At 36.2% G+C, this 26,922-nt stretch overlaps 1 protein-coding gene and 1 non-coding gene across 12 annotated transcripts in view; one reads left to right on the top strand and one right to left on the bottom strand.

Moving 5' to 3' along the window:
* Window positions 1-23,880, top strand: part of Mbnl3 (muscleblind like splicing regulator 3) — a 114,819-nt gene extending 90,939 nt beyond the window's left edge. For 6 of the 11 annotated variants that reach the window (XM_047535671.1, XM_047535677.1, XM_047535669.1 and 3 more), the window contains 7 exons: window positions 2,567-2,758; window positions 3,855-4,130; window positions 8,458-8,608; window positions 10,559-10,594; window positions 12,989-13,083; window positions 14,196-14,269; window positions 16,023-23,880. In XM_047535671.1, coding sequence (XP_047391627.1) covers window positions 2,567-2,758; window positions 3,855-4,130; window positions 8,458-8,608; window positions 10,559-10,594; window positions 12,989-13,083; window positions 14,196-14,252 — 807 coding nt within the window. In that variant the 3' untranslated portion in view covers window positions 14,253-14,269; window positions 16,023-23,880. The remainder of the gene's footprint in view (window positions 1-2,566; window positions 2,759-3,854; window positions 4,131-8,457; window positions 8,609-10,558; window positions 10,595-12,988; window positions 13,084-14,195; window positions 14,270-16,022) is intronic. The other 5 variants (XM_047535673.1, XM_047535674.1, XM_047535672.1 and 2 more) reach the window with 5 other exon arrangements.
* On the bottom strand, window positions 22,504-22,579 carry Trnav-aac (transfer RNA valine (anticodon AAC)). The gene has a single exon. It is a non-coding gene; the product is annotated as a tRNA-Val (tRNA).
* Window positions 23,881-26,922: the final 3,042 nt, after the last annotated feature.

Below are 26,922 nucleotides of genomic sequence, written 5' to 3'. Positions count from 1 at the left end.
AGGCATTGCTCATATGTACATTAGACTTAAATATTAATTGATCATTAATTAAATTAATATTAATTTGTTAATGATTAGTGTTTTTGAAGTCTGGGAAATTCACCCACCTCCTAATCTTTGTTTTAGTTCAATGGTTAATGGATATAATAATGATCTTTTTCTATTTCTGCAAAAGGCAAAAGCAAAAATCCTCCAGGAGATTGGAATGGTGACTTCAGTAAGAAACTTGCCACAGAAGTCCCAGAAAAAAACAAAAAATGAAACAAAGAAGACTACTGTGTGCTGCAAATATAGAGTTTTTACCTTGAGATCCTTGCTGATTTTGACATGACAATGAATCATTGAATTAGTGAAGTCTGTCTTGTTGCCAAAGCATGCCTGGGTGGCTGTTTCCAAAAGATTTCCTTCTCATGAAGTAAAATAATGTCATATCAGCTAATTCCTGGAGCTTCTATTTCATTTGATGAGGCTACAGACTTTTTATATCACCCGGACTTAGTTCGACTGGGTCAGCCCTAAGCTGTTTGTTCTCAAACCTTAAACCTCCTCTCCTAGCCACTTCACCGACTTTTCTGGCACCTGGTATTACCCCTTTCACTTTAAGCTCTTGGCCACTGTGCCTTCTTCACTCACCCTAGTGAGTCTTGTCAGTTCTTTAAGGCCAAGTTCTCTCCGTTCTTCCTAACAGTTAATTTAATAAATTCAACCAAGATAGAGTGCTAATGGGGGAGCACTTACATGTAAGCTGAATATGGCTTATAACAGGAGTTTCTTGGAGAATCTGTGCTGGTGAAAATTACAAGTCAGTGCAGAGGTCGGGGCAGGGAGTCTAGGTTGCCCCATCCAGGGTCTAGAGCTTCCTATTCTCCCTGTATTTAGAGATGTTCCAATTAGTGTGATTTAGCAAGTCTGGGCACAGCTTGGCAATATATCAGCTTCTTGGGGTTGTTTCTTTTTTTTTTTTAGGGAAAGAAAAAGCAAGAAAGAACACGTGTGATTAGTAATACACAATGAAGGGCTGGGGATGTAGTTCAGTGTAAAAGTGCTTGCCTAGCATGTGAGGGGCCCTGAGTTCTATTCCCAGCACTGACCCCCAAAAAGGTAATACACAATGAGACAGCAGCAATTACACAATAACTACCTTAATGAGTCACTATTAGAAATATACTATATCTCATCAGATATATTATTCACTTACTGTTAAAATGTATTTTTAAAACTTATCATTGATTATATCTGTCAATCAGTCATTCACTAAGTATTAGGTATGATAGAGGAGACAAGAAATATCTAAGAAATTATAACTACATTGAAAAGTAAAGATATCCATGTGTGAAACAAACTGGAAAATAGCACAGTAAAGTGTTAAATTATGTGGTTACAGATAATAAAGGAAATATACATACAAAACTCTTTGAATCCAGGACTTTTAAAGATAGAAACACATGTAATAGCCTTTGCATTTCTAAGGCTTTTCTTTACAAGTTCTGCCCTATAGTTTGTGTCCATTCTGTTATATCTTCTTGCCCAACAAGGATCCTTGTAGCATTTTTAGGACCTCCTTTTGAACTGTATCATCTGGCCCCACTTGATAAACACAAGGCTAGGCAAGTCAAGATTCATTTGTGAAGTAGGACCTCTAGTTAAAGAATAACAATATTTGATCTCATTTTAGGTAGACAGAAAAAGTTGGTAAAGTGCTTATTTTAAAAAGATGGTACCAGGGTTTGATGCCAGGAGTGTTTTTACTACTGAGTTATATCCACAGCCCTTTATCATTATTATTATCATTATTATTATTACCAGGGATTAAACAGAGGGGTGCTTAACTACTGAACCATGTCCTCAGCCCTTTTATTTAACTTGCTTTTAGTTTGAGACAGGGTCTCACTAAGTTGCCTAGGGCCTTAAACTTGTGATCCTCCTGCCTCAGCCTCCTGAATCACTGGGATCACAGGCATACACCCAGCCAAGTATTCACTTAACTTGCCTTTATCTTCCTCAACTCTTTGCTCTCTTCCATAAATGTCAATAGACCAAGAAAATTAGCAAGGTTAGTGCTTAGTAGTGCAGGTGGTACCAATGGTATGACAGGCAGCCTTCGAGCCAAGCACTACTGATTGGCAAGAAGGAAAAGGGTGGGAAGAAGGGGGTTTTCAGGAGTACCCAAAGTCCACAGAGGTCAGGCCTGTGTGAGGAGACAAGAGAGATTGTCTGTGTATGTACCGTCACTGGTGATGTGGTTTTTTTAAGTAAAAAAGGAAGTGCTGGACAAAATATATTTGGAACAATGAGATTTAAGTTGGTTTATTCATGACTTACAATCAAGAGGTTGTTTTATCGACTTATCAATAAATTTTTTGCTTGAAGACATTTGTTGGTTTAAAAGCAACTCATAGATGGGCATTAGTAGGAGATTAAAAATAAACCAGTCAGAAGAAACAATGTTAAATGCTGATATGGCTTAGGAAATTCTGATATTTCTGCAAGAATGTCATCTTGTCCAATAAAAACAGGAAGAATATGTTTACTTGTAACACTTTTATCCCCTCTTTTAAATATACAGACTTCTTTTCCTGTGAATCCATCCCTTGCGGCTAATCCTGCCATGGCTTTCAATCCTTACGTACCTCATCCCGGGATGGGCCTGGTTCCTGCAGAACTTTTACCAAATACGCCTGTTCTGATTTCTGGGAATCCACCTCTCGCATTGCCAGGAGTTGCTGGTCCGAAACTGATGCGTTCAGATAAACTGGAGGTATTTGTGAAGAAATATATAAATACCTGTAAGGTGGATATTAACCTTATGTATAAAGGTAACCCCCTCAGAGCCCAGTGTGCTAAATACTTTAAATAAGTACACCCAAATGTTTTCACTTATGGAGTATAACCTCAGAGAAATGTTAAATATTTTATTGCTACAGTTATACCTTACAATTAAGTGCATCGATTCAGTTATACAGTTGGTCAAAAATGTTTTAAATGAACCCAGTCTAGATGCTATGGCACAGGAAGTCTGGGTGGGAATGCTCCTGTACTCAGGCTCCAGCTTTATAGAATGGGATTACTGTATTTGTTAATGAGCCTCTACTTACTAGAACAGTAAACTGGAAAAACAAATCTAATCTAACCCTTTATGATTACAAAATGTAAAGTTATATGAATGCAGAATGCAAATGAGTCTTATAGCGTCTAAACCTTTTTCTATCTTAAGAATAATGTACTACATAATAAATACCACATATTACCTAAAGAATCAAAAAGTAGTTTCAAACAGCTCTTGGTTTACTAAAGTCCTTCAATTTTTCCTTAATTGCTTTTTTATTAATTGAAATAAATGACTAGTTGATTTCTTAGAAAGTAGCTCCATTGACAGCCCTTTAAATGCTTCATAATGTACTGTAATGGAATCTGATTGTACATGTAACTCAATCATGGTTCACAAGTTGGTCGTGGAAAACTACCAATGCATTGCTGTGTGATAAAGACTAATCTTGGACCTTAAAAAAACTAAATACACTTGAGGCTGTGTATTAACTAGAGGGTTAAAACTGGTTTTCAATAATACTTTCATTTAGGTCAGTGTAAGGGAAACAGAAAAACTTTCCTTTGTGGAGAATGGAATTTTTTTTCTAGAAACGCATTGTCTGTGTTTCCATCACATAGTGAATATGACTTTTGATTAGCCCTCATCTTTGCAGATTCTCCCTAAATAAATGAAAAAATGTATATACTTATTCTTGCAACCACTGGCAAAGCTAATAAAAGCCAGCCACCTTCCAGTCATCATACTGATGTGTGTGTGTGTGTGTGTGTGTGTGTGTGTGTGTGTGTGTTGTTTTTTCTTCTTTAAGGTTTGCCGTGAATTTCAGCGTGGAAATTGTACCCGTGGGGAGAACGATTGCCGCTATGCTCACCCTACAGATGTTTCCATGATCGAAGTGAGTGATAATACTGTGACAATCTGCATGGATTACATCAAAGGTCGATGCTCCCGGGAGAAATGCAAGTACTTTCATCCTCCCGCACACTTGCAAGCCAAACTCAAGGCAGCTCATCACCAGATGAACCACTCGGCTGCCACAGCGATGGTAAGAGCAGACCAGCACTTGCAGCCTCTCCATTTTGGGGTAAATGATTTATCAAATCAATTTGTCAAATATTCCATAACCATAATGTTAGATAGTCATGAGTGTATCTTAATATGAATAGTCAAGGTTATAAGCTAGATAAAAAAAGAACCTATTTATTCTACTTTATTTACTAAGATTTTCTAAAGGTAATTATTTAAAAGCTTTACTAATGATTTTTAACCTACTGTGGCTCTTTCTCCCATTTTCAGAGAAAGGATGAACTATGATTTAAGCAGTAAATTGTTTTTGAGTGCTTTTATAGTCTAACTACCCTTAATATACTAGAAAGGCAGAAAGTTGCCTCTGCTCTGTGAACCACTTTTGAGGGCACTTCGCTACTCACATTCTTAATGCCTTTCAGAAACAGAGTACTTGAAAGATGGGATATTAAGTAGGTTCTAATTTTTTAAAGTTAAGGTTACCTTTCCTTTCTGGAGGCATGGTATAGGCAAAGGAGAAGACAAAGATAGAAGCCTGCTAAGACTATGGGGAGATTTCCTCAGGACTTAAGAGAGACCTGGCTTTTGAATTGCCCCAGTAAGTCAGTTTTGGGGGAAATATACTTCTGCTTAATAACACTGAAAGGTTCCCAAAGTGTGTCACAGCTGTCAATTAAACGTACCACTTGCAGTTTATTTCTTTTGACACCTGGAACTTTCCTCGTGCAATAGGGTGTAACAGCCCAAGAAGGGACAAAACTCAGAAGAAACCTCATGTTTCCTGGCTATGGAAAAGGCACCTACATAACTCTGAAACCTTGAAAATGTGATATGAACCAAATCTCTTCATATGCATGTGTTGCTCAGACTCTCTTGACAAAAGATTTTGCCTTTTAGCAAAAGAGATCCATTTCTTTTCAAACATTCTATTGAGAAGGGTTTCCTCATACATAGTCAAAATTCATTTTGCTGAAACTAGAACTTCACAAAACAAGTCAGCTCCCATCTGATATGAGAACAACCTCCCATGTCTCTTCTCCAAACTAAATACCCCAAATCTCTCCAACGTTTCCTCATTAGATTATGGTTTCAAGGATATAGCATCATATTTGGACTGGCCCTACTTTCTCAATATCCTTCTGTTTTCAGAACTGAACCCATTACTTCACAGATCTGAGCACCAAAGTAGAGCATACTTACTTTCTTTTTTGATCTGGGCAACATCATATGTTAATAAATGTTTAAAAAGTCTTTATCAAATGTTTTTTTTTTTTTCTTAAATGCTTCTGAATGAAGGACTTTTAAGCTAGGAAAATAGCAGGGGAGGCAGAATGTAAGCCTGCAATTTTTTTTAAGAGATAGGGTCTGGCATGTTGCACAGGCTGGCCCCTAACTCCTGGACTCAAGTGATGCTCCTGCCTTAACCTCCAAAGTAACTGAGACTTATGGTCCTTCAGGAATTTTTTGTTTGTTTGTTTGTTTGGGTTTTTTTTTCTTGTACCAGGGATGAAAACCAGAGGCACTTTATCACAGAGCAATATCCCCAGCACTTTTTTATATTTTATTTAGAGACAAGGTCTCACTGTGCTTTAGGACCTCACTAAATTTCTAAGACTGCTTTGAACTCCCCATCCTCCTGTCTCAGCCTCCTGAGTCACGGGGATTACAGGTGTATACCACCACACCCAGAAGTCCTTCAGTTTTTTAATTACTTATGTTAGAGTTGCATAGAGTTCAGAAACATTGTGGGGCTATTAAAAGAGCAGAATGCAGCTGTCCCCCTAAATAAATGAACACACAGGATGAACAAAAAATGCCTTGCTTGCTCCATTATACATCTCTCCCCATGCTTGGACATGAGACCTTCATGTTTCTACCCATTTCTGATGATTTGAGTATGTTTGGTAGAATGCATACATTACATATGAGCATCAAATTTCCATCTGGAGAGCTAAATATTATATAGTATGCCCTCAACTGGTACTTGTGAATGTCAATGTAAAATCCCTTCCTGAGCAACAGATCACACAGGATCTTAGTTGCAAAGTCAAAATAGCCCATAGGAATTTGTTTGAGGTAAGACCATATAAAAGGAGGGCTTCATGAAGATGCTTAATCTTTTTTTTATTGTAAACAAATGGGATTCATGTTGTTTCTCTGTTTGTACATGGAGTAAAGGCATACCATTTGTGTAATCATAAATTTATATAGGGTAATGCTGTTTGATTCATTCTGTTATTTTTTCCCTTCCCCCCACCCCTCCCACCCCTCTTTTCCTTCTATACAGTCCTCCCTTCCTCCATTCTTGCCCCGCTCCCTAACCCTAACCCTGACACTAACACTAACCCCTCCCACCCCCCATTATGTGTCATCATCTGCTTATCAGCGAGATCATTCGTCCTTTGGTTTTTGAGATTGGCTTATCTCACTTAGCATGATATTCTCCAATTTCATCCATTTGCCTGCAAATGCCATAATTTTATCATTCTTTATGGCTGAGTAATATTCCATTGTATATATATACCACAGTTTCTTTATAATCTTTTTATATCTTTAAGAATTCAGAGTAGAAATGCTTTGTAAAAGGGGAGTATATACATATACCTTTTGTATATGTATAGCTCAGGTTGACTTTGTTGAGAGCAACTTGCATGCATTAAAAAATGACTTGGAGGGGCTGGGGCTGTAGCTCAGTGGTAGACCACTTGACTAGCACATGTAAGGCACTGGGTTTGATCCTCAGCACCACATAAAATAAATTAATAAAATAAAGGTAGGAAAAAGAACTTGGAGGGTTGATAATTATTTCATCCACATTCTACCACATCTTTGGTAAGTTGGCAAATTTGTGATGAGGGTATTGAGGCCCTGGCCAGTGTTGATAAGGGAAAGATTTAATGGCAGTACAAGCACCACCCAATCAGAACTGATAGACCCCAGCATTAAGCCAGGGGTGCTACCTTACTAGGAGTCATGAGTCAAATGTCCACCTAGGCCTTTCCTCAATTTGTAGTTTACTAAGCAACACAAGTTTGATTCTGATGATCACACCATGCTTCTAACTTTCTAGGGAAAGGGACACCCCATACTTATACCAAAGGGAAATCTTTTAAATAATCTGTCCTACTCTATTGAAGTCTTCAGCTAATCCATTTTCCCTCAATGGTGATAAAAGGCATTTGAAACGATAAATTATCCTTTATAATTTATGATTTTAGTCATGACTTTTGCCACCACTTCCTCTCAGATCAGTTTGGAAATCTAAAGCTACTTGGTTTATTTTCACCTCACTTTTTTAGGAAATGAAAATAAACTCACTAATAAAATGCAGACCTGTCACACTGTGTGCACCAACAGCAGAGTCCCCAAAAGAAAAAAGAAATAGCTTTAGGCCCTTGATAACCACAGGAATAAAAAGGGCATGGCGTAACCCTTTTTGGTACATACAAGGCTAGTTACTCTGCACAGGTGTCACTGTCTCATTAAGAAGTTGGAGTGTACCTAATGGTTGTTGCTGGTGCATGTTTTTAAAGTAATGTGCAATTTGTTGAGGAAAAAATGTAATGTGAAACTTCTTCAATGAATCTGGAGCAGGTCTGAGTATTATAAGCACAGTGGGATTTTGAAAGAAATACAAACTTGAAAGAAGGGTTTAAAATGCTGATAGGTTTTAGAATTAATCCTTACAAGGATTTAACAAAGCAAATGGTGCATACTAAAATACACAGTGATCCTATATAAAGCAGAAACACATTTATTTTGCTTAACTGTATATCATACCCAGGTGAGGTAGGTGGTAGGGGAGGAATAATTCATTTTCTTTTTCCTTCCAGGTGGGTTAAGAAACATATACTTCTAGAATTTGAACCTGAGGTCTTTGTATTAATTAGATTTTGTTTTATAGGGCCACAGTATCAGACTCTAATCTATCAGCATCTGTTTTATCATCTGTATACCACTTATCTCCTAGATCCGTATCAGAATTTTAACAGGCAGGATTTTCTTTCCTGCTGTACCTGTTGCTTCTGCTCATCCCATTTTTACAGATTAATAATTGAGCATTTCTGTGATGTTAATTGTAAATGTATTTGCTGTAATAGTTTTCTGTTGCATCCTGTTCAAATGAGGTCTGAATTAGGGATATTGAAAAGCTTTTCCTTTTTACCTTGCTTTTTTTGTGTTTTGGCCTAACTGCTTGTTCAGTGAACTGCTTCATCTCTGCAGTGGGTTACCTTGCTATGCAGCTGCTGCTTATTGAATGGCTTGCTCAATGGATACCTTTGCAGAAATTCCCAGGCCATTCATTACATAACTACTGCTTGCTTGATTTGACTATATTTTTTACTCACTCTGGTATTTGCGTTTAATCCATCCCTCCCCCACAGGCCCTACAGCCTGGTGCACTTCAACTGATACCAAAGAGATCGGCCCTTGAAAAGCCCAACGGTGCCGCCCCGGTCTTTAATCCAAATGTTTTCCACTGCCAACAGGCTCTGGCTAACATGCAACTCCCACAGCCAGCGTTCATCCCGACAGGTGAGAACATAGCTCTGGGTACCTTGAGTTTACAGATGTTGTGAATATATATGATGCAAAGCAGTTTTCAAAGGGCTTTCATTGGGAGAACAATCCACATGCATTTTGATTGATTAGAAATAAAACAAAGCAATTATGCTTGATCTGCTAATATTTGTTGAACAACTTGTTTTTCTATGATTCTAAAAATTAGTGGTTTGGAATCAAACTAGGAGAAAGTATTAATATTTTTCTTTATAGGTTTTTTGTTTCTTGCTTCTTGTGATCCATTTGCTTGGTTTGATCTCAACTAATTCCTTGACTCTTAGGTATCACTTTCACAGACAGCAGTCTGTTATCCCCCAAAAATAAAACAAAAAATAATTCCAGCATCAGCATTACAAAACTGCAGTCCATAGAGTGATATACCAAAGGCAGTAATTTTAAAACTACCCTTAAATTTATAGTAAGTGTAGTATGGCACAGTATAATATATGTAAAATAGGAAGTGTTAGCTTCTAACTCATGAACAAGTTAATATAAAAACATAGCAGTTTGTTACATTTTCTGATACTTTGCTGCATATTTTATATTACCTTCTACATTCATCTATATTTAATAGTGTAACAGTTTTGAGACTAATTGAGAAGAAAATTTAAAACCAGAATTTCATTCAAGTAAATATCATATATGGGGAAAATAATTTTCTTCCAGTGGTTTAGTACTTTAAGAGTGAACATATGGTGCCTTAGGAATAAATTGAAATACTAACCACTGGAAGTAAAAATAAACTTTTTTCCCCAGAATCCTAAATATCCCACTTTGTAAATGATTATTAAATGAAAATAACATCTGCTTAAAATATTTATTTAGAAAGCCTTGTTAGTTCTGAAAACATTTAGAACACACAGTATTGTATACTTCGACTTGGGAAAAACATTAGTTAATTAATAAATCAATCTGTTAATTAATTTTTAAAAAATCTTTCATTACTATATTTCTTCATGACACCATTTAAGTTACACATAATCATAAAAATAGTTTCTGAAAAGGAAAAATTTAATTCTTTAGCACTTTCTTACATCACTTATAAAAAGTAACCACTGATATCTAATGGTTACTAAAACAAAACAATGGTTACCTAAAACAAAAATATGCAATGTCCACAAAGTAAAAGAAAGAACCATTGTGAGTTGAGGTACCTTTATTTCTGGTGTTTTTTCCCCCTCAAGATTTTTAGACATTTACCTACCCATTAGATCTTTCCACTTTGGTTACTTCCATTTGTCTTGTAGAATGAATGCATAGCCCATTTGGTTGAATGTGGAGAAATGTACATTGTTCACTATAGGTTTTCTTAATCTGTTGATTTGTTTAGAAGTTAGACTTCTTTTCTGCCAGTTTTGGCCAGTATAAAAATCTAGATTTACATGCAAAAATGTGAGAAAATTTTCCTTTCCCTTAATCAATAGCAAAATGAAGAAACCCTGTCTGGCCGAGGGCCCCTTCTTAAGGGAAAGAATCTTGTCATATGTTCATAATGAAGTCCTCAATTTCTACGAGGTGGAGGAGGCAGTACTAATAGATTAATGTTCTAAATAGGAAAATAGGCACCAGATACAGCTACTGGAGCATATTTTGAAAAGAATATGTGTAATAAATGAACTTTTATGATAAAAATTACAACATATATGCCCAGAATAAATATGTAATTTAAATGAAATGATTTCTTTAAAGACAAATTAAAGTTCATTTTTTAACCTAAGAATTCAAGAATTACTTTAACTGGGTTTGTCATCTTAACGCTAATCTATAATTATAAGCATGAAGGATTACTGGGTATGCATGAGCTGATTAATTGATATTGCGAATAAAGTATCTTTCTAGTTAAAAATTCATTTCCATCTGTAAAACTTTAATAATGAAATCTCTCTTTTCTTTACTTTCCACGCTTTTCTGCATGGTGTACAGGGCCAATACTGTGCATGGCACCCGCTTCAAGTTTTGGTAGGTTTTGTACAAAAATTCTCAACTTTTTCTAATCTGAAAAAAATGTGTTTTTCTGCTGTTAACTATGAAAGAGATGAGTGACAGAATGATGTGATTGGTCATTTTCTGAATAATTAACATTTAGTATGGTGCTTTGTGTTCCATGTCTTTGTGGAACCAAAATAGTCTTATTTTCTCAAGTCCAAGGTGGTTGCCACTGTGACCAAATACTGACCCTGCCATTTCTCTAGTTCCATCCCCCAAATAGCAACTGACATGTTAAAAAAATATTTCTTTGCCTAGAGAAACTGAACAATTTAAATACCATGGAATGGTACACTTTTTTAAAAAAAAGAGAGACTGGGTAATTATTTAGGTTTACATATATTATTTTAAACGTGTAAAATATTTCAAAGGTCTAAAGTACAATGAAATAGTTTCCCCCAAAAAAGTTATCCATATGACCTAAGCCATTCCACACTCGGATGTTGAGAAAGAATGGCATAAGTAAAGCATTCTTCAGTGTTCTGTGCTGAATTCTGTAGTGTTCTAGAATGAAGTGCCATCTGCACAGAAACTAGACACAACAGAATCATTTTTAAAACGACTCTTTGGGGGTTATGAGATTTTTAGCAACCAGTTATGGACAGGACCTTTAGTTAGCCACTAGCCACCAACACAACATGGTAGCCATCTCTAAGCCATTTTGCACATCACTGATACTGAAGAGGTTGAGAAAGCAACCGAGGAGTTTACAAGTCTTAAAATCCTCATGAGAAGCAAGAACAGATCTAGAAAAAATAGATCTTTTCAATGCAGGGAGGAAAGTCCCACCCTTTACAAATCTACCATCTCATATCAACCCAATTCCTCCCATCCTTTTTGAGAGTTTGTATCAACTTGATCTCCATCCTATTGGTGGAGTACAGTAGTTACAGATGCCAGAAGGCACTAACAGGCTTATGGAGATAAAATAAAAGGTCAAAGTGATGATCACATAGAAGCAGAACTCACAACATAGTAAGTTCTGAACCCTGGCAACAGAAGTGAGGCCTCTGTTATTGAGGAATTAGCTGTCCCCTGTAGGAATTAACAACATTTCCAGTGAGACTAACTGGAACATTCTATGCATACGATTAGAAGAACAGACTTCTCCAAGTTTGAGATTTGTGTCTTTGTGTTGACATTTGGTGACCTGTTTCTTGGAGATGTTTCCCTGTCTTTTACTTTCAGAGCTCTGCTTAGGAATGCAAATTGCATGCTTTAGTGCTGCTGCTTCCTGTGTAGTTGCTGTGCTCCCAAAGGGGAAATAAGACTGTTTTTCAATTTAGCATGTGAGACAATAAAGGGATGACTGTAGGTAACAGGCAACTAGAGTTGAGTGGGAGGGATAAGTATGAAGTTTCTGTTAATAGCCATTTGGGGTACATTTTTGGTTTCTATGACATTACATATGTTGATTTTCCCCCTTCTGGCCATTCACGTTCTCAATAGGCTTTCAGAAAGCCTGAGTTCGATTAATATAGACACAATAAATTATTGTATGTGTATAGCTGCCAATCACACATCAATTCCCTGATTGGCTTTCCAAAGTATACTGGAAATCAGAAAAGCAGCCAAAACTTTCAGATTGAAACTGAAACTAGAGAAGGCAAAGAAAAAAACATCCTGAGACAAATTTTACAGTTGCTAGCCATTGTAACTCTAATACTTGCTGTGAAGACAAGATTTACTATGAAGGACTCCATGTATTTATTTGATAAGTAGCCAGTTTCCAAGGAACTTGCCAGAAGAGAACCTAAAAACCTGTACAAATAGTCCACTGTAGTCCTCATATCTGTTTCCCTACCATGTACCCACCAATTAAACTACATTTCTGTTTGTGTGCAGGTCAGGTAAGTATACATAAAACTGCCCCTTTACACCTGCAAATCTAATGACAGCACTCATGTCCATAAAGTCAGTGAATCCAAACACCAATCCACAATTCCCTAATCCCCTTTAAAATGTGCAACCAGTTACTTGTTTGCTTAACTAACTTCAGATAGATAGCCCTGGTAGCATCAGATTTTTTTCCCATATACATTCGTTATAAACCCTTTTGAAAATTTGACCTTTTGAGTCAACTACCATATGATACTGCTCAAAAACTTACTAAATGTTGAGAATGGTTCCTTTTTCCTTAATGGTAACTATAATTGGCTTTCCCATTTTCTCTTTTTAAATTTCCCTCCTTCCATGCTGTGTTGCTTTGCACTGACTGTGATTGCATGTTGAACCCTGGTGTTTCCATCATGATGATGTCACTTGGCTTGTTGCTGTGATACCTACCACACCTCATTCCATCGAATGTCGTCATTACATAAATGCTCTGCCCTCCCGTGTGTTGCTTCCATGGTTTCCTACTGAAAGTGCCTATGATGCACGGTGCTACACCTACCACTGTGTCTGCAGCAACAACACCTGCCACCAGCGTTCCCTTCGCTGCAACAACTACAGGCAATCAGGTTTGGCCATTTATTTCACCTGTTCAGACCTAGAAAATGACAACATGTTGGGAAGGCACAGTGTATGCTTTTTGGATTGGTGAGAGACACTGGTCCATGTACTTACGTGTTTCTTAACCAATTGTCACATTTACAAATTTTACTTTTGTGCACACTCTAGGATGTTGTATATACTTTACCATTCACCCTAAGGTTAATTGGTGGAATTTTACTCAATTTTAATCAGTGAACAGATGTCATTCTTGATATTCTATATCCAATTTTTGCTACCATACCAATCCTCAAATGTATATACTGTACTGTTTCTTAAATGTTTTCTCATTGATCAAGATGAGAATTGATTTTATTTTCCTGCCATTTTTTTGGTTATTGTGCTTGAACTTCGACTTAGTACAATCATCACTTTTACTTTCAGATACACTGGAAAGAAAGCGAGGTGTCACATTTCTTTCCAAGGCATCGATGGCCTTATCATTACCTGGTGATTACATCAGACATTCGTTCTCATACAAACATTAGATGTGCTTTTGTTGTTTCAATTTTCATTTGCTTTAGATATTTTTCAGTCAGAGTCACTGGCAAATTATAAGTATTCGAGGAGTCTTGAAATTTAAGATGGTACATTTGTATGAATACATCACAATGAATCTCCACATCATGTACATCCACAAGATTGGAATCCTAATTAAAATAAGATATACTCCATGTTTGTGTAAATAAGTCAAAATGGACTCTACTGCCATGTACAATCAAAAAGAACTAATAAAAATGAAAAAAATTTAAAGATGATACATATGATAATTATTGAATAATGCTGTTCTGCCATATCAAAGTGCTAACCATGCCCAGACTGCAAGTTCCTCTGCTGCTTAAATTAAAAGCATGAGCACCATGAGGCACACTGAGCATTAACTAATTGTGGAGCAAACCACATTCTAATCTGTGCTTTGCTATTAGTGGAAATGGTCAATATGTCTAAAGTTTAAAAAATATGTCTAAGCTTTTCTGTGAAATTGATTATAATCATTGATTACCATGTCCAAGCAGTGAACAAAAGAAACAGAATTCTCTCAAGAAACTATTTTAATCTAAAATCTTTTTTACTACTATAGATACCCCAATTATCAATAGATGAACTGAATAGCAGCATGTTTGTTTCACAGATGTAGAAGTTACCAGTAGAACAGTAAGTTTCTTTAAGTATTAATATAAATAATATTTATAGGTTATATCTTTTTATTTACACAAATGTATTTGCTACAGGCTTTGCTAAATATTTTCATTGAGATACCACTTATGACATAGAGGTTGATGTACACATTCTAAATTGTCCAAATTGAAATGAGAGAGCAAAATGTGCTTTTTAATATGGAAATGACAGCTGATAACTATGTTCTTTTTAGAGAATACAGCTTACAATTTCTGCAATGGGTGCCTATTTTTAAAGGGGTGTTATTTGTTAGCCAAACACATAGGTCACTTTTGAACTCTGATTCCTGAACATTTTTATAGCTTCATTTTTTAACTGAAATACAACAAAGTAGGGCCAGGGACATAGCCCAGTGGTAGAGTACATGCCTAACGTGTAAAGCCCTGGGTTCGATTCCCAGCACCCCTCCCCAAAGTAATATTTGTCAGGATTTTACTGAGATGATTATCTTAAAGACAGTAAGTGTCATGCTTCTCAGATGACATTGTGGAAAATAGTGCATTTACAGTCAGCTGCCTTATGTTGCTTCCCATATAAGTCACCCAAAATTGCTCCAGCTGTTTTGAATTTTGAGTGGCATGATCAAGTGATTTAATCATTACTTTCATTGAAATCATGTTATTTAAAAATTCCATTGCTCTGGGATTTTTCCCCTGCACCCTTAATCTCCTCTTTGCCTAGTCCAGAGCCCATGGTAGCACACAATTTGACCAATCATTCACCTGCACATGTATCTTTTGAAGCCACTTAAGAGGGCTAGATATCTTAATTCTAAGGACATTAAATAAGTGTACCAACTCTGAATTGCTTATGTTAGTCATTGAAAATATGAAGTCCTTGCAGCCACATTGTCGTTTGAAGGAGGCAGCAGTTGTGTTCCCAGCTAATCCTTCTTTGCTGCTGAGGATACACAGGCCACCAACTCTGTTTTGAACAGAGCTGATTGCCAGATGTACAGTAGATAAACAAGTCCTTTTATCATAAGGACTGTTTTTAAAAGACACTTTTGAATCCATGGAATAACAGAAGGAAACATAAATGGTAATAGTTTTCAGGGGTGTCATTTGGGATAGTGGCAACTTGGGAAAAGCACCATACATGAGACTATAGATTTTGCCAACACCTTGCTCCATTTTCAATAGCTACTGCATGTCAAGGTAAACAAAAGTCATAATTAAAACTAACTTTCCAACAAAATGCACATGGGAAGAGTGATTCTTTTTGCTTGTGTCCATTAGAAAATGTAGAGGCATTTGATATCTAAGAAGTATTGAAAATTTCTCTAAAGGTCAAAAACCGTTTTGTACATTACTATATGCCTCACTTAGGCTATTTCTGCATGGCTTTAAAACACTCTTGTAAAGTGTGAAGTTTATTTAATATTGGCATATTTCAAATTGTTTGGTGTTGAACACATTTTTCTAATATGTACCTGTTGAAGATCAGTCAATGGGTGGATAATGGGCAAAAAGTTTTGGTATTGTTTAGATAATGCCTGAAACAATGGAGTGTAACTCTGTTAATTGAGCACAGTTCTCCAAAATAGCTCTCGATGGGAACTTCCCATAGACGGTCATAGCTGTATGGCTGTTTAGTGATCATTCACAACAGCCCACTTTCACAGATGTAAAACTGAAGTTCAGAACTGAAACAAGAACTAATCTCCTAACTCAGAATGCAATATCCCTTCAATATTTCTCACTCTTTCTCTTGTTTTTCCCCATTTCAGTCGAAATTCTGAACAGCAGAGTTACGGAGTACCGGAATCTCTCCATGAGAACCTCCATATGGCCTTTCTATATGTATTCTCAAATGTCCTCTTCTACCAACACAACAATAAGCATGGTGCAGTCAATATATTAACAAAGCAAAGGTACCAGCTAACAAATTTGAATAAAAAATGAAACATGAAAAATCAGCAGAGATGGTAAAACAAGACACAAATAGAAAACTAGTAACTACTACTCATCTTGTTTGAATTATTGGGTAGAATAAGACCATAGAATTTGTGATTTTCCAATAACCAGTATACTAAATTAATTTCCACAGTGTACTGTTGGTTTACTCTACATTCTTGGTGGATAAATGTTTATCTGTTTTTGAAGTGTTACCTTACTATTGTGTTTACAGGATAGTCTATTGGGTTGATTTAGAATGTAACAAATATGTCCAGTACCAATTTCCACATCATTGTGTTGTACTGGGTTGGGTTGGAATTAGTCCTTACATACTATAGTGTTTTGCTGTTTATGTGTGGTGTTTGATAAAAATTAAAATGTTACTAGTGGGGAACAGAAGTTTATGTGCTTGAAAACATGACAGGTTCATGTTTATATGCTCTCTTTAGAATCTTTCTGTAGGTTTCTAGAGGCAGACATTTAAAAGGCCTCACTTTTGAGTGTGCACAAAATTTGTTCATAAACATGCATGTATATAATTTGTACCTGTAGCTCTGACCCTGCATAATTCAGTAAGCTTACTAGATTTTTTTGTGAGAAATAATTACCCACCCAAAGTAAGGAACTTCTTAAGACATTAACTCCTAATACACTCCTCTTAAATAGCCTAAAAAAAGAATAATTTTGCCTTTTAATGAAGTTCTCAGCTTTTATACTAAAATTTATATAAAGCACGCATTACATTTTTTTGTGTCTCAAGAAATCCTGTCTCCTAGGTTGAGTGTCTAAAATTGAGCCATTTGTCATCTTCAGCTGAGAAACTGGTACTTGGGAGCTTAAAGGTATGCTAATTGCAGGGTATAAATCAAACAGAGAGATGGGGGAGTGGAGATAGTTTTTACATACTGGCAGAAAGTGTGTAAAACCATTGCATTGTAACCTTTTACACAAGTGCCATTTCCAAATGCAAATGGCTCGTGCTCTTTAGACTACTCTGAATAATAAGTAAGAGGCAATCTAGCAAAAGTCAGTCAGGGTGAAAGAGAATTGGTTCCAAATGAAGCCTTTCCTCCCCAAATGGACAATCTTTTCTATTGATCACAGAGGGAGCCTGAGTACAGGTTCGGAGAAATGGTAGAGATGGGGACAGGGAGACATTTAAAATTACTCTTTGATTTATGCAAAACAACTAGGAAAGATGTCCACAATTGTCTTTAGCTAAAGTTTCACTGAATTTCCAATTCTGTTAAACATTTATTGTGAAGGAGCCAGTGCCTGTGATACATGGCAAGTTTTTCCCTGCCTAGACTTCAACATCAGAGTCCTGTGCATCATACCCAAGCTTTCTTATTGTTTGGAATCATTAGCCTTTATGTATGTTTCACAATTATAATACAGGTGTTAGCACACTTTGGTTAGTGTAGAGAGGCTATATTCCATAGAAATGAACTGAATTCTCATTACTAATACTTATGAAATAGTTGCACACAGTAAAAATAGCAATTAATCCATTCCTGTGCTACATAGCATACCTCCTCCACTCTATGGAGTTATTAACATTATTATACAGTGGTAGAAACATATGATATTTTACACAACTTAGATTTAATATTTTCTACTAAATATATATTCTCCCATGGGAAAGTATAAAACCATAAAATATATATGTTGTTTTTCTCCTTTATGAAAATGACAATCAAAGAAAGTCTGATTTAGGATACCTTAAGCCAGCTGGTGGGTTTGAATTGCAGAACAATGGATATGGTGAAGACTTTTCGCAGTCTTATTTTCTAAGACCCAGAGCACGTGATTGCTCAAGGGTGCCCAGCCAACTGTAGGACTCAGAACTCCCAATTATCCCTTCTCCTCACATTTTGCTTCAGAACATTTCAGACTCCATGGACAAAGCATGAGCAAAGCACTTTGACTCAGAATATAAGATAATTAAATTATCCCTGGTAGTTTGTATCCTACTGATCTTAACTATCAATCCAAATCCTGGTCAACAGTGATTTCTAGACAGTCTCGCTTGTATTGAGCCACTGTTATCTGTTGACAGTGTTGCCTGGAGCAAGAGATCAAGAGTTGTCCTAACTTTTCCCGGTTTACTCTTTGAACCACTTAAATTTGTTTCCTAAAATCTTAACACTGCTAGAAAAGAAAATAGAGTATGTCTTTTTGAAATGTCTTTTGTAAGCAACTGAATTTTGTATAATCTGTGCCGGTGCCTCTCCAGAAGGGCAGATCTGATCACATAAATCCAGGAAGGAAGCACCTGAGCTGGTCAATGGAGATGGGAATTTTTGTGCAAAATGAACTTTTCTGTAGTTTGACATTTTGATGCAACATACTATCTCATTGAACTTTTTAAACTTGTGGCATAGATGTACATAGATAACAAACCTAGAGTACAGTTGTTTTCATATTGCTTTAAGCACTGGAAGACATTAAAAATGACTTATTTGTAGGAAGAAATTCAATAGGGGATATCCATGGTAGTTGTATTTTGGAGCCACAAGTTTCTATATTGATGACATTTTTAAAGTTGCTATGTAAATGAGTTTAAAGAAAGAAAGCTCAAAGTCCTAAAGTTTTCATCAAATTCAACAGAGTTTTGAGAGATGCAATTTTAAGATAGTACTCTTTAAGCTAGTTGTGCAATGACTTATTAAAATTATCTCTTTTCAAGAGAAAATAAGACCAATAAGTCATTAGACTTTAAATTTCCAGTTAAAAAGACAAGTCACGAAATCAGTGACTCTAAGCACAAATTTACTGGATGAATTGTATATATGAAATTCTAACCATTTGTGATTCTTAGTTAACAGTTTATAATCTTTGTGTTTTACAAGGGCCTCTATTGTTATTTATCTCAAATTATTGTTTGTCCATTTTTCTCAGCCTTTTGCGAAACTATGCAAGAGTGCTGAAACTTGGCTGAAACGGGTCATATATACAGAAAAAATAATCTAAAAATATCTTTTAAGAGGGTTTTAGTAGTTTCAATTTTTGCAAAAAGCACTATGTGACCATAGCATAAATATATTTTAAAGAGGGATTAAGATTAAATTTAAAAATGGATTCATAAAATTGCTATTTAAATACAGTATTTACTTTTGCAATAGGAGCATGATTCCACCACCAGCTGTTGCATTTCATTTCACTTTTCTAGATTAGTCTTTACTTTGTAGTTAATCATGAAAGCCATCTTCTCCCTACTCCATCCGTTTCTGAACATGCTAAAGCACTTTGATCTTGCCATAAGTGTTGTCCTACAGCACTGGCTGTGTTCCCTAATGGGAGCCCTCAGCTCACCTGCTCTCCAGCTTGGGAGAATGCCAGGACCTCCTCCCTGCCATCAGCAGGAACCAATCAAAATTAGCCTTTACAGTCTGAATCACTTATAAATGGCATGACCAGTAAGCATAGTGCTGATGTCTGAATAAGGAACCAGATTTACATTGCATTTAATGAAATAAGAGAGAAGGCTCATGTGCTACTTGGAATGTTATTTGGTTCTTTTTCCAAAACCCTCTTTAGAGAGTGTCAACGAGGATGCTCTCAGGTAAAGCGCAACCACAAGTTTTCTGAGTTCTTGTAGTCTGTAGAGTAGGCTGTGGCACTCAGAATGGTTAGAAACTGGAGTCTTCATTCTTTTTCTCACTCATACATTTCACATACATTAAAATAGAACTAAGTAAAATTTATGAGGGAAATTTGATTTCCCAATTTTGATTAATAGATTCAGTAAGATAGTGGCCTAGTTTTACCAGTGCCTGTTGAAGGCAATAGAAGAAATAGCATTTAAAAATATAACTTTTTTTTGAAAACTTAGTTGCTAGTCTAATCAAACTGTAAATATAACTACAAATATAGGTTCTAAGCACCAACTCGTTAATTGGTGCCATGTTTTCATTTTTTTATTGTTAGTTTTTAAGGTTCATATTTTTTACTTTTTATATCTCTAAGTAACTAATGGATTTAATGTTGAAGGACAGTTAGGGAAAGTTTTAAGTTTTTACTACATATAGTCATCCAATCTAGATAGGTTCTAAACTGACATTGAAGCATGGCAAAATGTAGATCACAGTCCATAACAACTCTCTACAATTCACAGTTTAAGAACAAATTTACCTTTATACAAAAATAATAATTGTTAACTAATTATATTTAGTTGTTGCTTTGGCAACAAAACTACAACATGGCTACCTTTAGACATTGTGTGTGTGTGTGTGTGTGTGTGTGTGTGTGTGTGAAATTTTTATTTGTAAACTATACATGGTTTGTGACAGTATAAGCATGTCAAAGATACAGTTCAAAACTCAGAAAACAGATATGGTTGATTTTTTTTTTTAAATCCCTAAGTCTTATGTGAAAGCCGAATTTGTTTCCTTGTGTGACTTTTTGGTCAAAAAGTTTACAACACATGGATTTTAGAGTCAGGTTTTATAGTTCATAGAATTTGTTGTGTGGATTGGGTTATTCCTCAGTATTTTGACAGCAGAACATAAACTTTGCATATATGAAATGTTACCTGACCCCTTCTTATAACTAAAATTATCCTATTCATGTAACATATCTGTTTTCTGCAATTATGTACACAATTACATGAGGATTAGAGGATGACTAAAACATATTTTGAAACCAATTCATATTTGAAAAACCATACATAAAGATACTGTGGAATGACCCCTTGACAGTGTTTAAGAGACATATGCTGCCGTTACCTGATTGTCTCAGTTAGGGTGCGGATGTGTGAGACACACCTTTTTTGCACTTATGTACATAGTCCATGAAAGCAATCCTTGGAACTTTTTTTTTTAACGTAAGAAGTCTGTGATGATAGTGGAAACATTAGTAAGAAAGAGGTATTTCTAAGGCCTTGAGAAGGAGGGGTTTTGCTTTGCTGTTGTGGATGCTTTTCTAGTTTGCTGCAGCTCACCATAAGAGAAGGCTGGTAACAGGGAAAGGTCAACTTGAACTAAGAGCACTAAACAAGAGCAGAAGTCTTTCTTTCAGCAAGACCACTAGCAAAGATTGTTTGCTTTGTGAATTAACCCCCACTATAAACACACACACACACATACACACACACACACACATGCACACGCACATACACCCCAAGTGGGTTTCTACTAGAAGTTTACTTTTTTTAATGATTTCAAGCAGTTAGATATGCTGTAAGTTGCAAAATAGTTATTCTCATTGTGGTCAAATCAGATTTCATGTTTCCCAGAAAATTATTGGTATATACATCAGTTAATATGTATGTCATCTAATATGTATTTAAGTAATAGTCAGATTGCTATTGTTGACCTCTCTCTTCCTCCTTTAAGATTCAGGCCCCCAAACAAATGGGCAGTCAAGAGATGTAACTTAACAATTAAGTATGACCAGTATAGGGCAGGTCATCCCCTTCAACAGAGGAAAACATGCTCCTGGCACAACTTTGGAAATAACTTGATTTACATTATGCCTGCTCGGTGGAAGCTGTTTTCTGACCTGCCTTTACCAGATTACAGAGTACTTTGATGTGCCACTTGAGCCTCCCAATGTTTTGTTTTAACTAAGAAGAGAACCAGCCAAAATCTTACATAACATAGGAGCTGGAAGAGAATGTTTCAATCTGATCATTTCTGCCAGTTTTAGCTCCACACCAACTACAAATAGACATGGAACTTTCTTGTCCTGCCGAGGAAATGAGACCTAGAAAAGGTTGAGATTAGAAAGGTTAAGGGATAGATCACTCTAGGTCCTTTGAGTCCTTCACAAATTGGAGCATATAGCTCTTGTTCTGGAGAAGAAGCACATCCTGGGGTTAGGAGAGCTACTACTGGGGCATGGCAGCCCTGTTTTCTAGTTCTCACTGAGATAGAAAAATAGGACTGAGATGTAGCTCAGTGGTAGAGTGCTTGCCTAGTGTGTGCAAGGCTCTGGATTCAATCCCCAGCCCAAAAATCAAATGGAGACAGAAAAATAAGCCAAAGTCAGAAAGCAATCCAAGCCTTACAGTTGTTAAATAGCTCAGGGTCAGCTGGTTAGAATTTTTTTTTTTACTTCCTCATCTCATAAGCACTCACAGGTCAGCCATATAATCATACAACAAACAGCCTGACAATCTAGCCATCATTTCCATTGATGTAAAATGTCAGCATTCATTCATTCTATAGTTAGGAACTCATCAACATAATTTCCCAATGTAACCTGTGTCCTTGTTTTCACATTTTCTTGTGAATTTATAAGCCACAAGAATATATTTTCATAAGGTCAATAGAGAGAGATGAGTTTTTCCATGTTTTTTTTTTTTTTTTTTTGCCATGCTGGGGATTGAACCCAGGGCCTCATGCATGTTAGGCAAGTGTTCTACCACTGAGCTACATCCCCAGCCTGAAATATGACATTTTAAGTCAGAAAAAATCATCCATAAAATAGCAGAAAAGGCCCTAGAAGCATGGAGGAAGATATTCAATGAACTTACAACATGGTGTGCCTGCTGACAGCATCTGGGTCTCATTCTTTGGAGCTTAAATACAGTGGCTGTCTACAAGTAAAACAAATTAGGGAACAAAGTATAACAAATGCATATGAGACCAAAAAATCACCTCATTAGGGTTCAGTTTGACTAATTCAGTTTCCAGCCCCCTTTTTTTTGTCCTTGCCTGTAGGGGAATTGCTCATTAATACTCAATAGCTGAATTATTCCAGAGAAAATTTATTTTTATATAGAACCCATCCTCAGTTATGGTATACCTAAAAGAAAAAAAATATCACTGTGAAATAAGTTACCACTCTGCAGATATTGTAAAAATCCTCACTAGTCATCTTCTACATAAAAAATACCTCTGTAAAAAGACCGAAAAGTAACCCGACTATGAGTAGGCATTTTTTCTCCTAAACACATAACCTGAAGATTTATCTATCTTAGAACTGCATGGTTCCAAAGCTTATGTCTATATACAAATGCTATTTGTTAGTAATGGAAACCAAATTGTTTTATTGTTGTCTTTTGTGTCTAGCAGTTGAGGGAATGATGTGAACATCATTGTCATTAGATTCTGAGGATGAACTTTCCAATATAAGTTTCCTTTTATTATTATCATTGTTAAAAATTAGTTCCCATGCTCCCAAGTACACTCATTTAAAATTAAGAATTTTTGTTTATTATTTTTGAGATGGAGTATGTCTGCATTGCCCCAGGTTGGCCTCAAATTCCTGGGTTCAAGCAGTCCTCCCACCTCAGCCTCTTCAGTAGATGAGGCTTCGGTTGTGTGCAACTATGACCAGATATAAATTAAGATCTTTTTTAAAAAGGATACTCCTAAACGTACTCTTTTTTAAGGGTTAATTTTATGCATTCATAAAGCAATCCAGAATATAGTCAATGGAAGCATGTATTTGGGACAGAAAAATGGCAAAAAATACCTATATTAAGAAAACTATTAACACTGTGCAACAACTATAGATTTAAATAATGATCAGAATATTTTATAAATAAAAACCATTCCTATAATGTTTTGTCTCTAAATGTAAGAGCTCATTCCCTCAACGGCAGATGCTTTGACTTTTTTTTTTGCAAGTTATAGTGCTGTAGTGCTTGTTTGTGTTTAGAAGTATACATTATGCAACTCATTTTAGTATGCTACTTTTATGTCATTTTTTGTTCTTTTAATAAAGTATGTAAATTCTTTGGTTATGTCTTTTTTTATGAATCCATATTCACACATTTGGAGTTCACTTCAAAGTTATTCATGTTCAAATATATCAATCGCTAATTAGAATTAGTAATTCTAATATAAATTTAAATTTGTGATTTGGTTCAACGTTATATTTCATACATGTAGTAGACTTATTTCCAAATACCATCAGTATTTTGAATTATGTAGATAATACAGCTGTTGTATTAGATGTATGAGTCCTATAAGATTGAAATGACTAACACAAGAAAGACATTTTAATAAAAGAAAAGTAAGAATTTTGAGATCACGCTCACTGGTTTCCATTGTGCCTCAGAAATCCTGAGGAATGTTTTAAGACACGTAATTAGAAGTGAGTATGTGGAACTGGGGATATAGCTCAGTGGGTAGAGTGCTTGCCTTTCAAGCATAAGGCCCTGGGTTCAATCCCCAGCACTGCAAAAAAAAAAAAAAAAAAGTTTGTATGTGCCAGTTATTCATTTCCATTCTGCATCTTCTGTGTAACATATGAAACCAGTGTTGTTCATTTCATCCTTTTCAAGATGGGCATCAGTAGTTTCATGACAGTGAGATGCATGAATTGTTCCAATAAAATGTTTTCTGTCACTTAAAATTGGTTATCTCCAATAAATGACACAGAAATGAAAGGATAATCATTATTTATTTTTAAGATAATAAATGTAACTTGATAACACTTTATTCTGTCCAATTTCTAAATGCTTCAAAAAACTCTAATCTTGAAATTCTCTACATGATCCCTCTTCTGGAGTCCAGCTAGTAGAAAAATGAGGTGAAGAGAGTTTGAATCAGAGGTGGTGATAAAGTATTATTGACCTCTATTACAGTGACAAGGGCCAGACAGGAGGTTGTGTCCTTGTCCGGCATCAGCTGTACCATATAGATGCCCCTTGCTCTTTGTGCCCTATTTTACTATTTCTCATGTGATTCCACTTTGGCCTTTCCTGATAAGCCATAAGTCCTTTGGTGTCACATGTGTTTCTGTGAGTCTGATAATCCCAGCACTAAAACCAGTTCAGTATACAGACATTTACAAGAGGTCTTTGGCCTCCTCAGAATTCAGCTTATGTCTTTCTCTTTGAAACTGCTAGATGGGTATGAATTCAGGGCAGGCATTCCCAACTGTTGTCAAAATGGAAAGTGAGTTTCTATTGATTGGGAGAAAGTTGACCACAGACAAAACCAGATGTAAACCAACTTTCTCTTGGGTATTTTTCATCTTCTTTACACAGCACCCTTCTAAGCCCCTCCTTTTCTTATCCCTGATCATAGTCTGTAGTCCTCTAAAAGCCCTGTGGTAGCAACTTCTCAGGTCTGACTTCTTAGGTAGATCTGGACTTTTTCACTTCAGAACTTTCTTGTTGGGCATCTCAGGCTATGGAGAGCAGCTCATAGCTGAGATCTAAGAAAAATCACACTCTGGTGTTAAGGAATGGCAGGGCTTTGTGTGCTGCCCCTCCTGGGAGTTTTTCTATTTAACAAGGCAAGACTCTCCAGTGGTACAGTATTGAACATCAGACAACCATGTGTATGGATAAATGAGATGTTTTACTGAAGCACACCTCTAGGCTTTGAATCTCAAAATTTAGGAACAGCATCAAATTCCTACTGAACAATGGAGCAGTCATTTACCACTTCACGAGGGCCAAAATGTGAAGATCCTTGTAATTTAATAATTGTTCTGAAAGTTCTGATATAATAATGAACGTAAAATATTGCCTAGATGGTGAACATCTCAAAGTTCCACAGGCCAGAATGGTCAGCATCTGTACAGAGCATAACAGAGATAGGACTAATACATGATTTTGCTTCTGGGGTGATCTAATGCCTATACATGTTAATATTCAACAAGTGAACACACATACTCTGATTTTTTTAAAACTTGGCTCTTTCCTGTACTAGAAATCCCCATTTAACTGAGCCCTCCCAGATTTTCCATTTAGTAACTAACTTACACGTCTTCCTCAGGAGGACAGTGTATAGCTGGGAAACAAAAGCAAACAGCTGCAAAGAAAATACTTTAGATAGAAGGGGCAGCCACCAGGACATAGTGTGAGGTTTGTGAGAAGTTTGGAAAGTCTGACTCTCATCTGTATAGACAAGCCCAAAGCAAAAGTATAGAATTCTGAAGCAAATTCAGAAATGAGTATGAGAAGGAAGTTCTAGACCAGGTGCAGTGGTGCACACCTGTAATCCCAGCAACTCGGGAGCCTGAGGCAGGAGGATCTCGAGTTCAAAACTGGCCTCAACAACTTGGTGAAGCCCTAAACAACTCAGTGAGACCGGACTCTAAATAAAATATAAAAAAGGGGCTCGGGATGTGGCTCAGTGGTAGTGCCCCTGGTTTCAATTCTCAGTAACATAAAAAAGAAAAGAAAAAGCAAGTTCTAGCATTTTTGTGTTGTGCACAGTGCAGAAGTGGGCAGGGTTATCCAGTACAAAGTGCAGCAGATACATACAAAATGCAAGTTTTCCTGATGAGAGACACAGAGATGTCTCCCTATAAGTGATACAGTACATTCTCTTTATGTGCAAATCCAAAGGGAGAGAGAGGTGAAAAATCATGGAGTAACAGTGGATAAATAGCAGAGGTAGCACCCACTAAAGCAGCCAGCCTGTTTATTGAAAACTGGACTTGAAGGAATCTGAGGAGTGTCTACAATCAGCATGTTTTTCTAGAGACATAATATGGATACAGATGATAATCTGCCCATCAGGGATCAGTGTAGTTCTCAAGAAGAGGATGGGAAAGCATAAGATTGGGACTGAGACTTTGCCTTTAGCTTTCATGACCTGAAGAGTTGAACAATTATTTTGGGGGAAAATTGGCGGTTAAGAGATAATCCTGTCTGTGTTAACTATATATAAATATATTGTAAGTGGTTATTGATGTGCCTTTGTTAACTCTTTAATAAATGTGTGTGTTTAGTTCATTCAAAGTGTCTTAGTCCTTCTTAATTTCTATTAACAGAGTCCCAAGTTAAAATTTTTCATTTATGAGAGGTTATATTAGGAAAGC

Source organism: Sciurus carolinensis, chromosome X (assembly GCF_902686445.1).
Source record: "Sciurus carolinensis chromosome X, mSciCar1.2, whole genome shotgun sequence".
NCBI classification, from domain to species: domain Eukaryota; kingdom Metazoa; phylum Chordata; class Mammalia; order Rodentia; family Sciuridae; genus Sciurus; species Sciurus carolinensis.
This window is presented reverse-complemented; position numbering and strand designations above follow the sequence as displayed.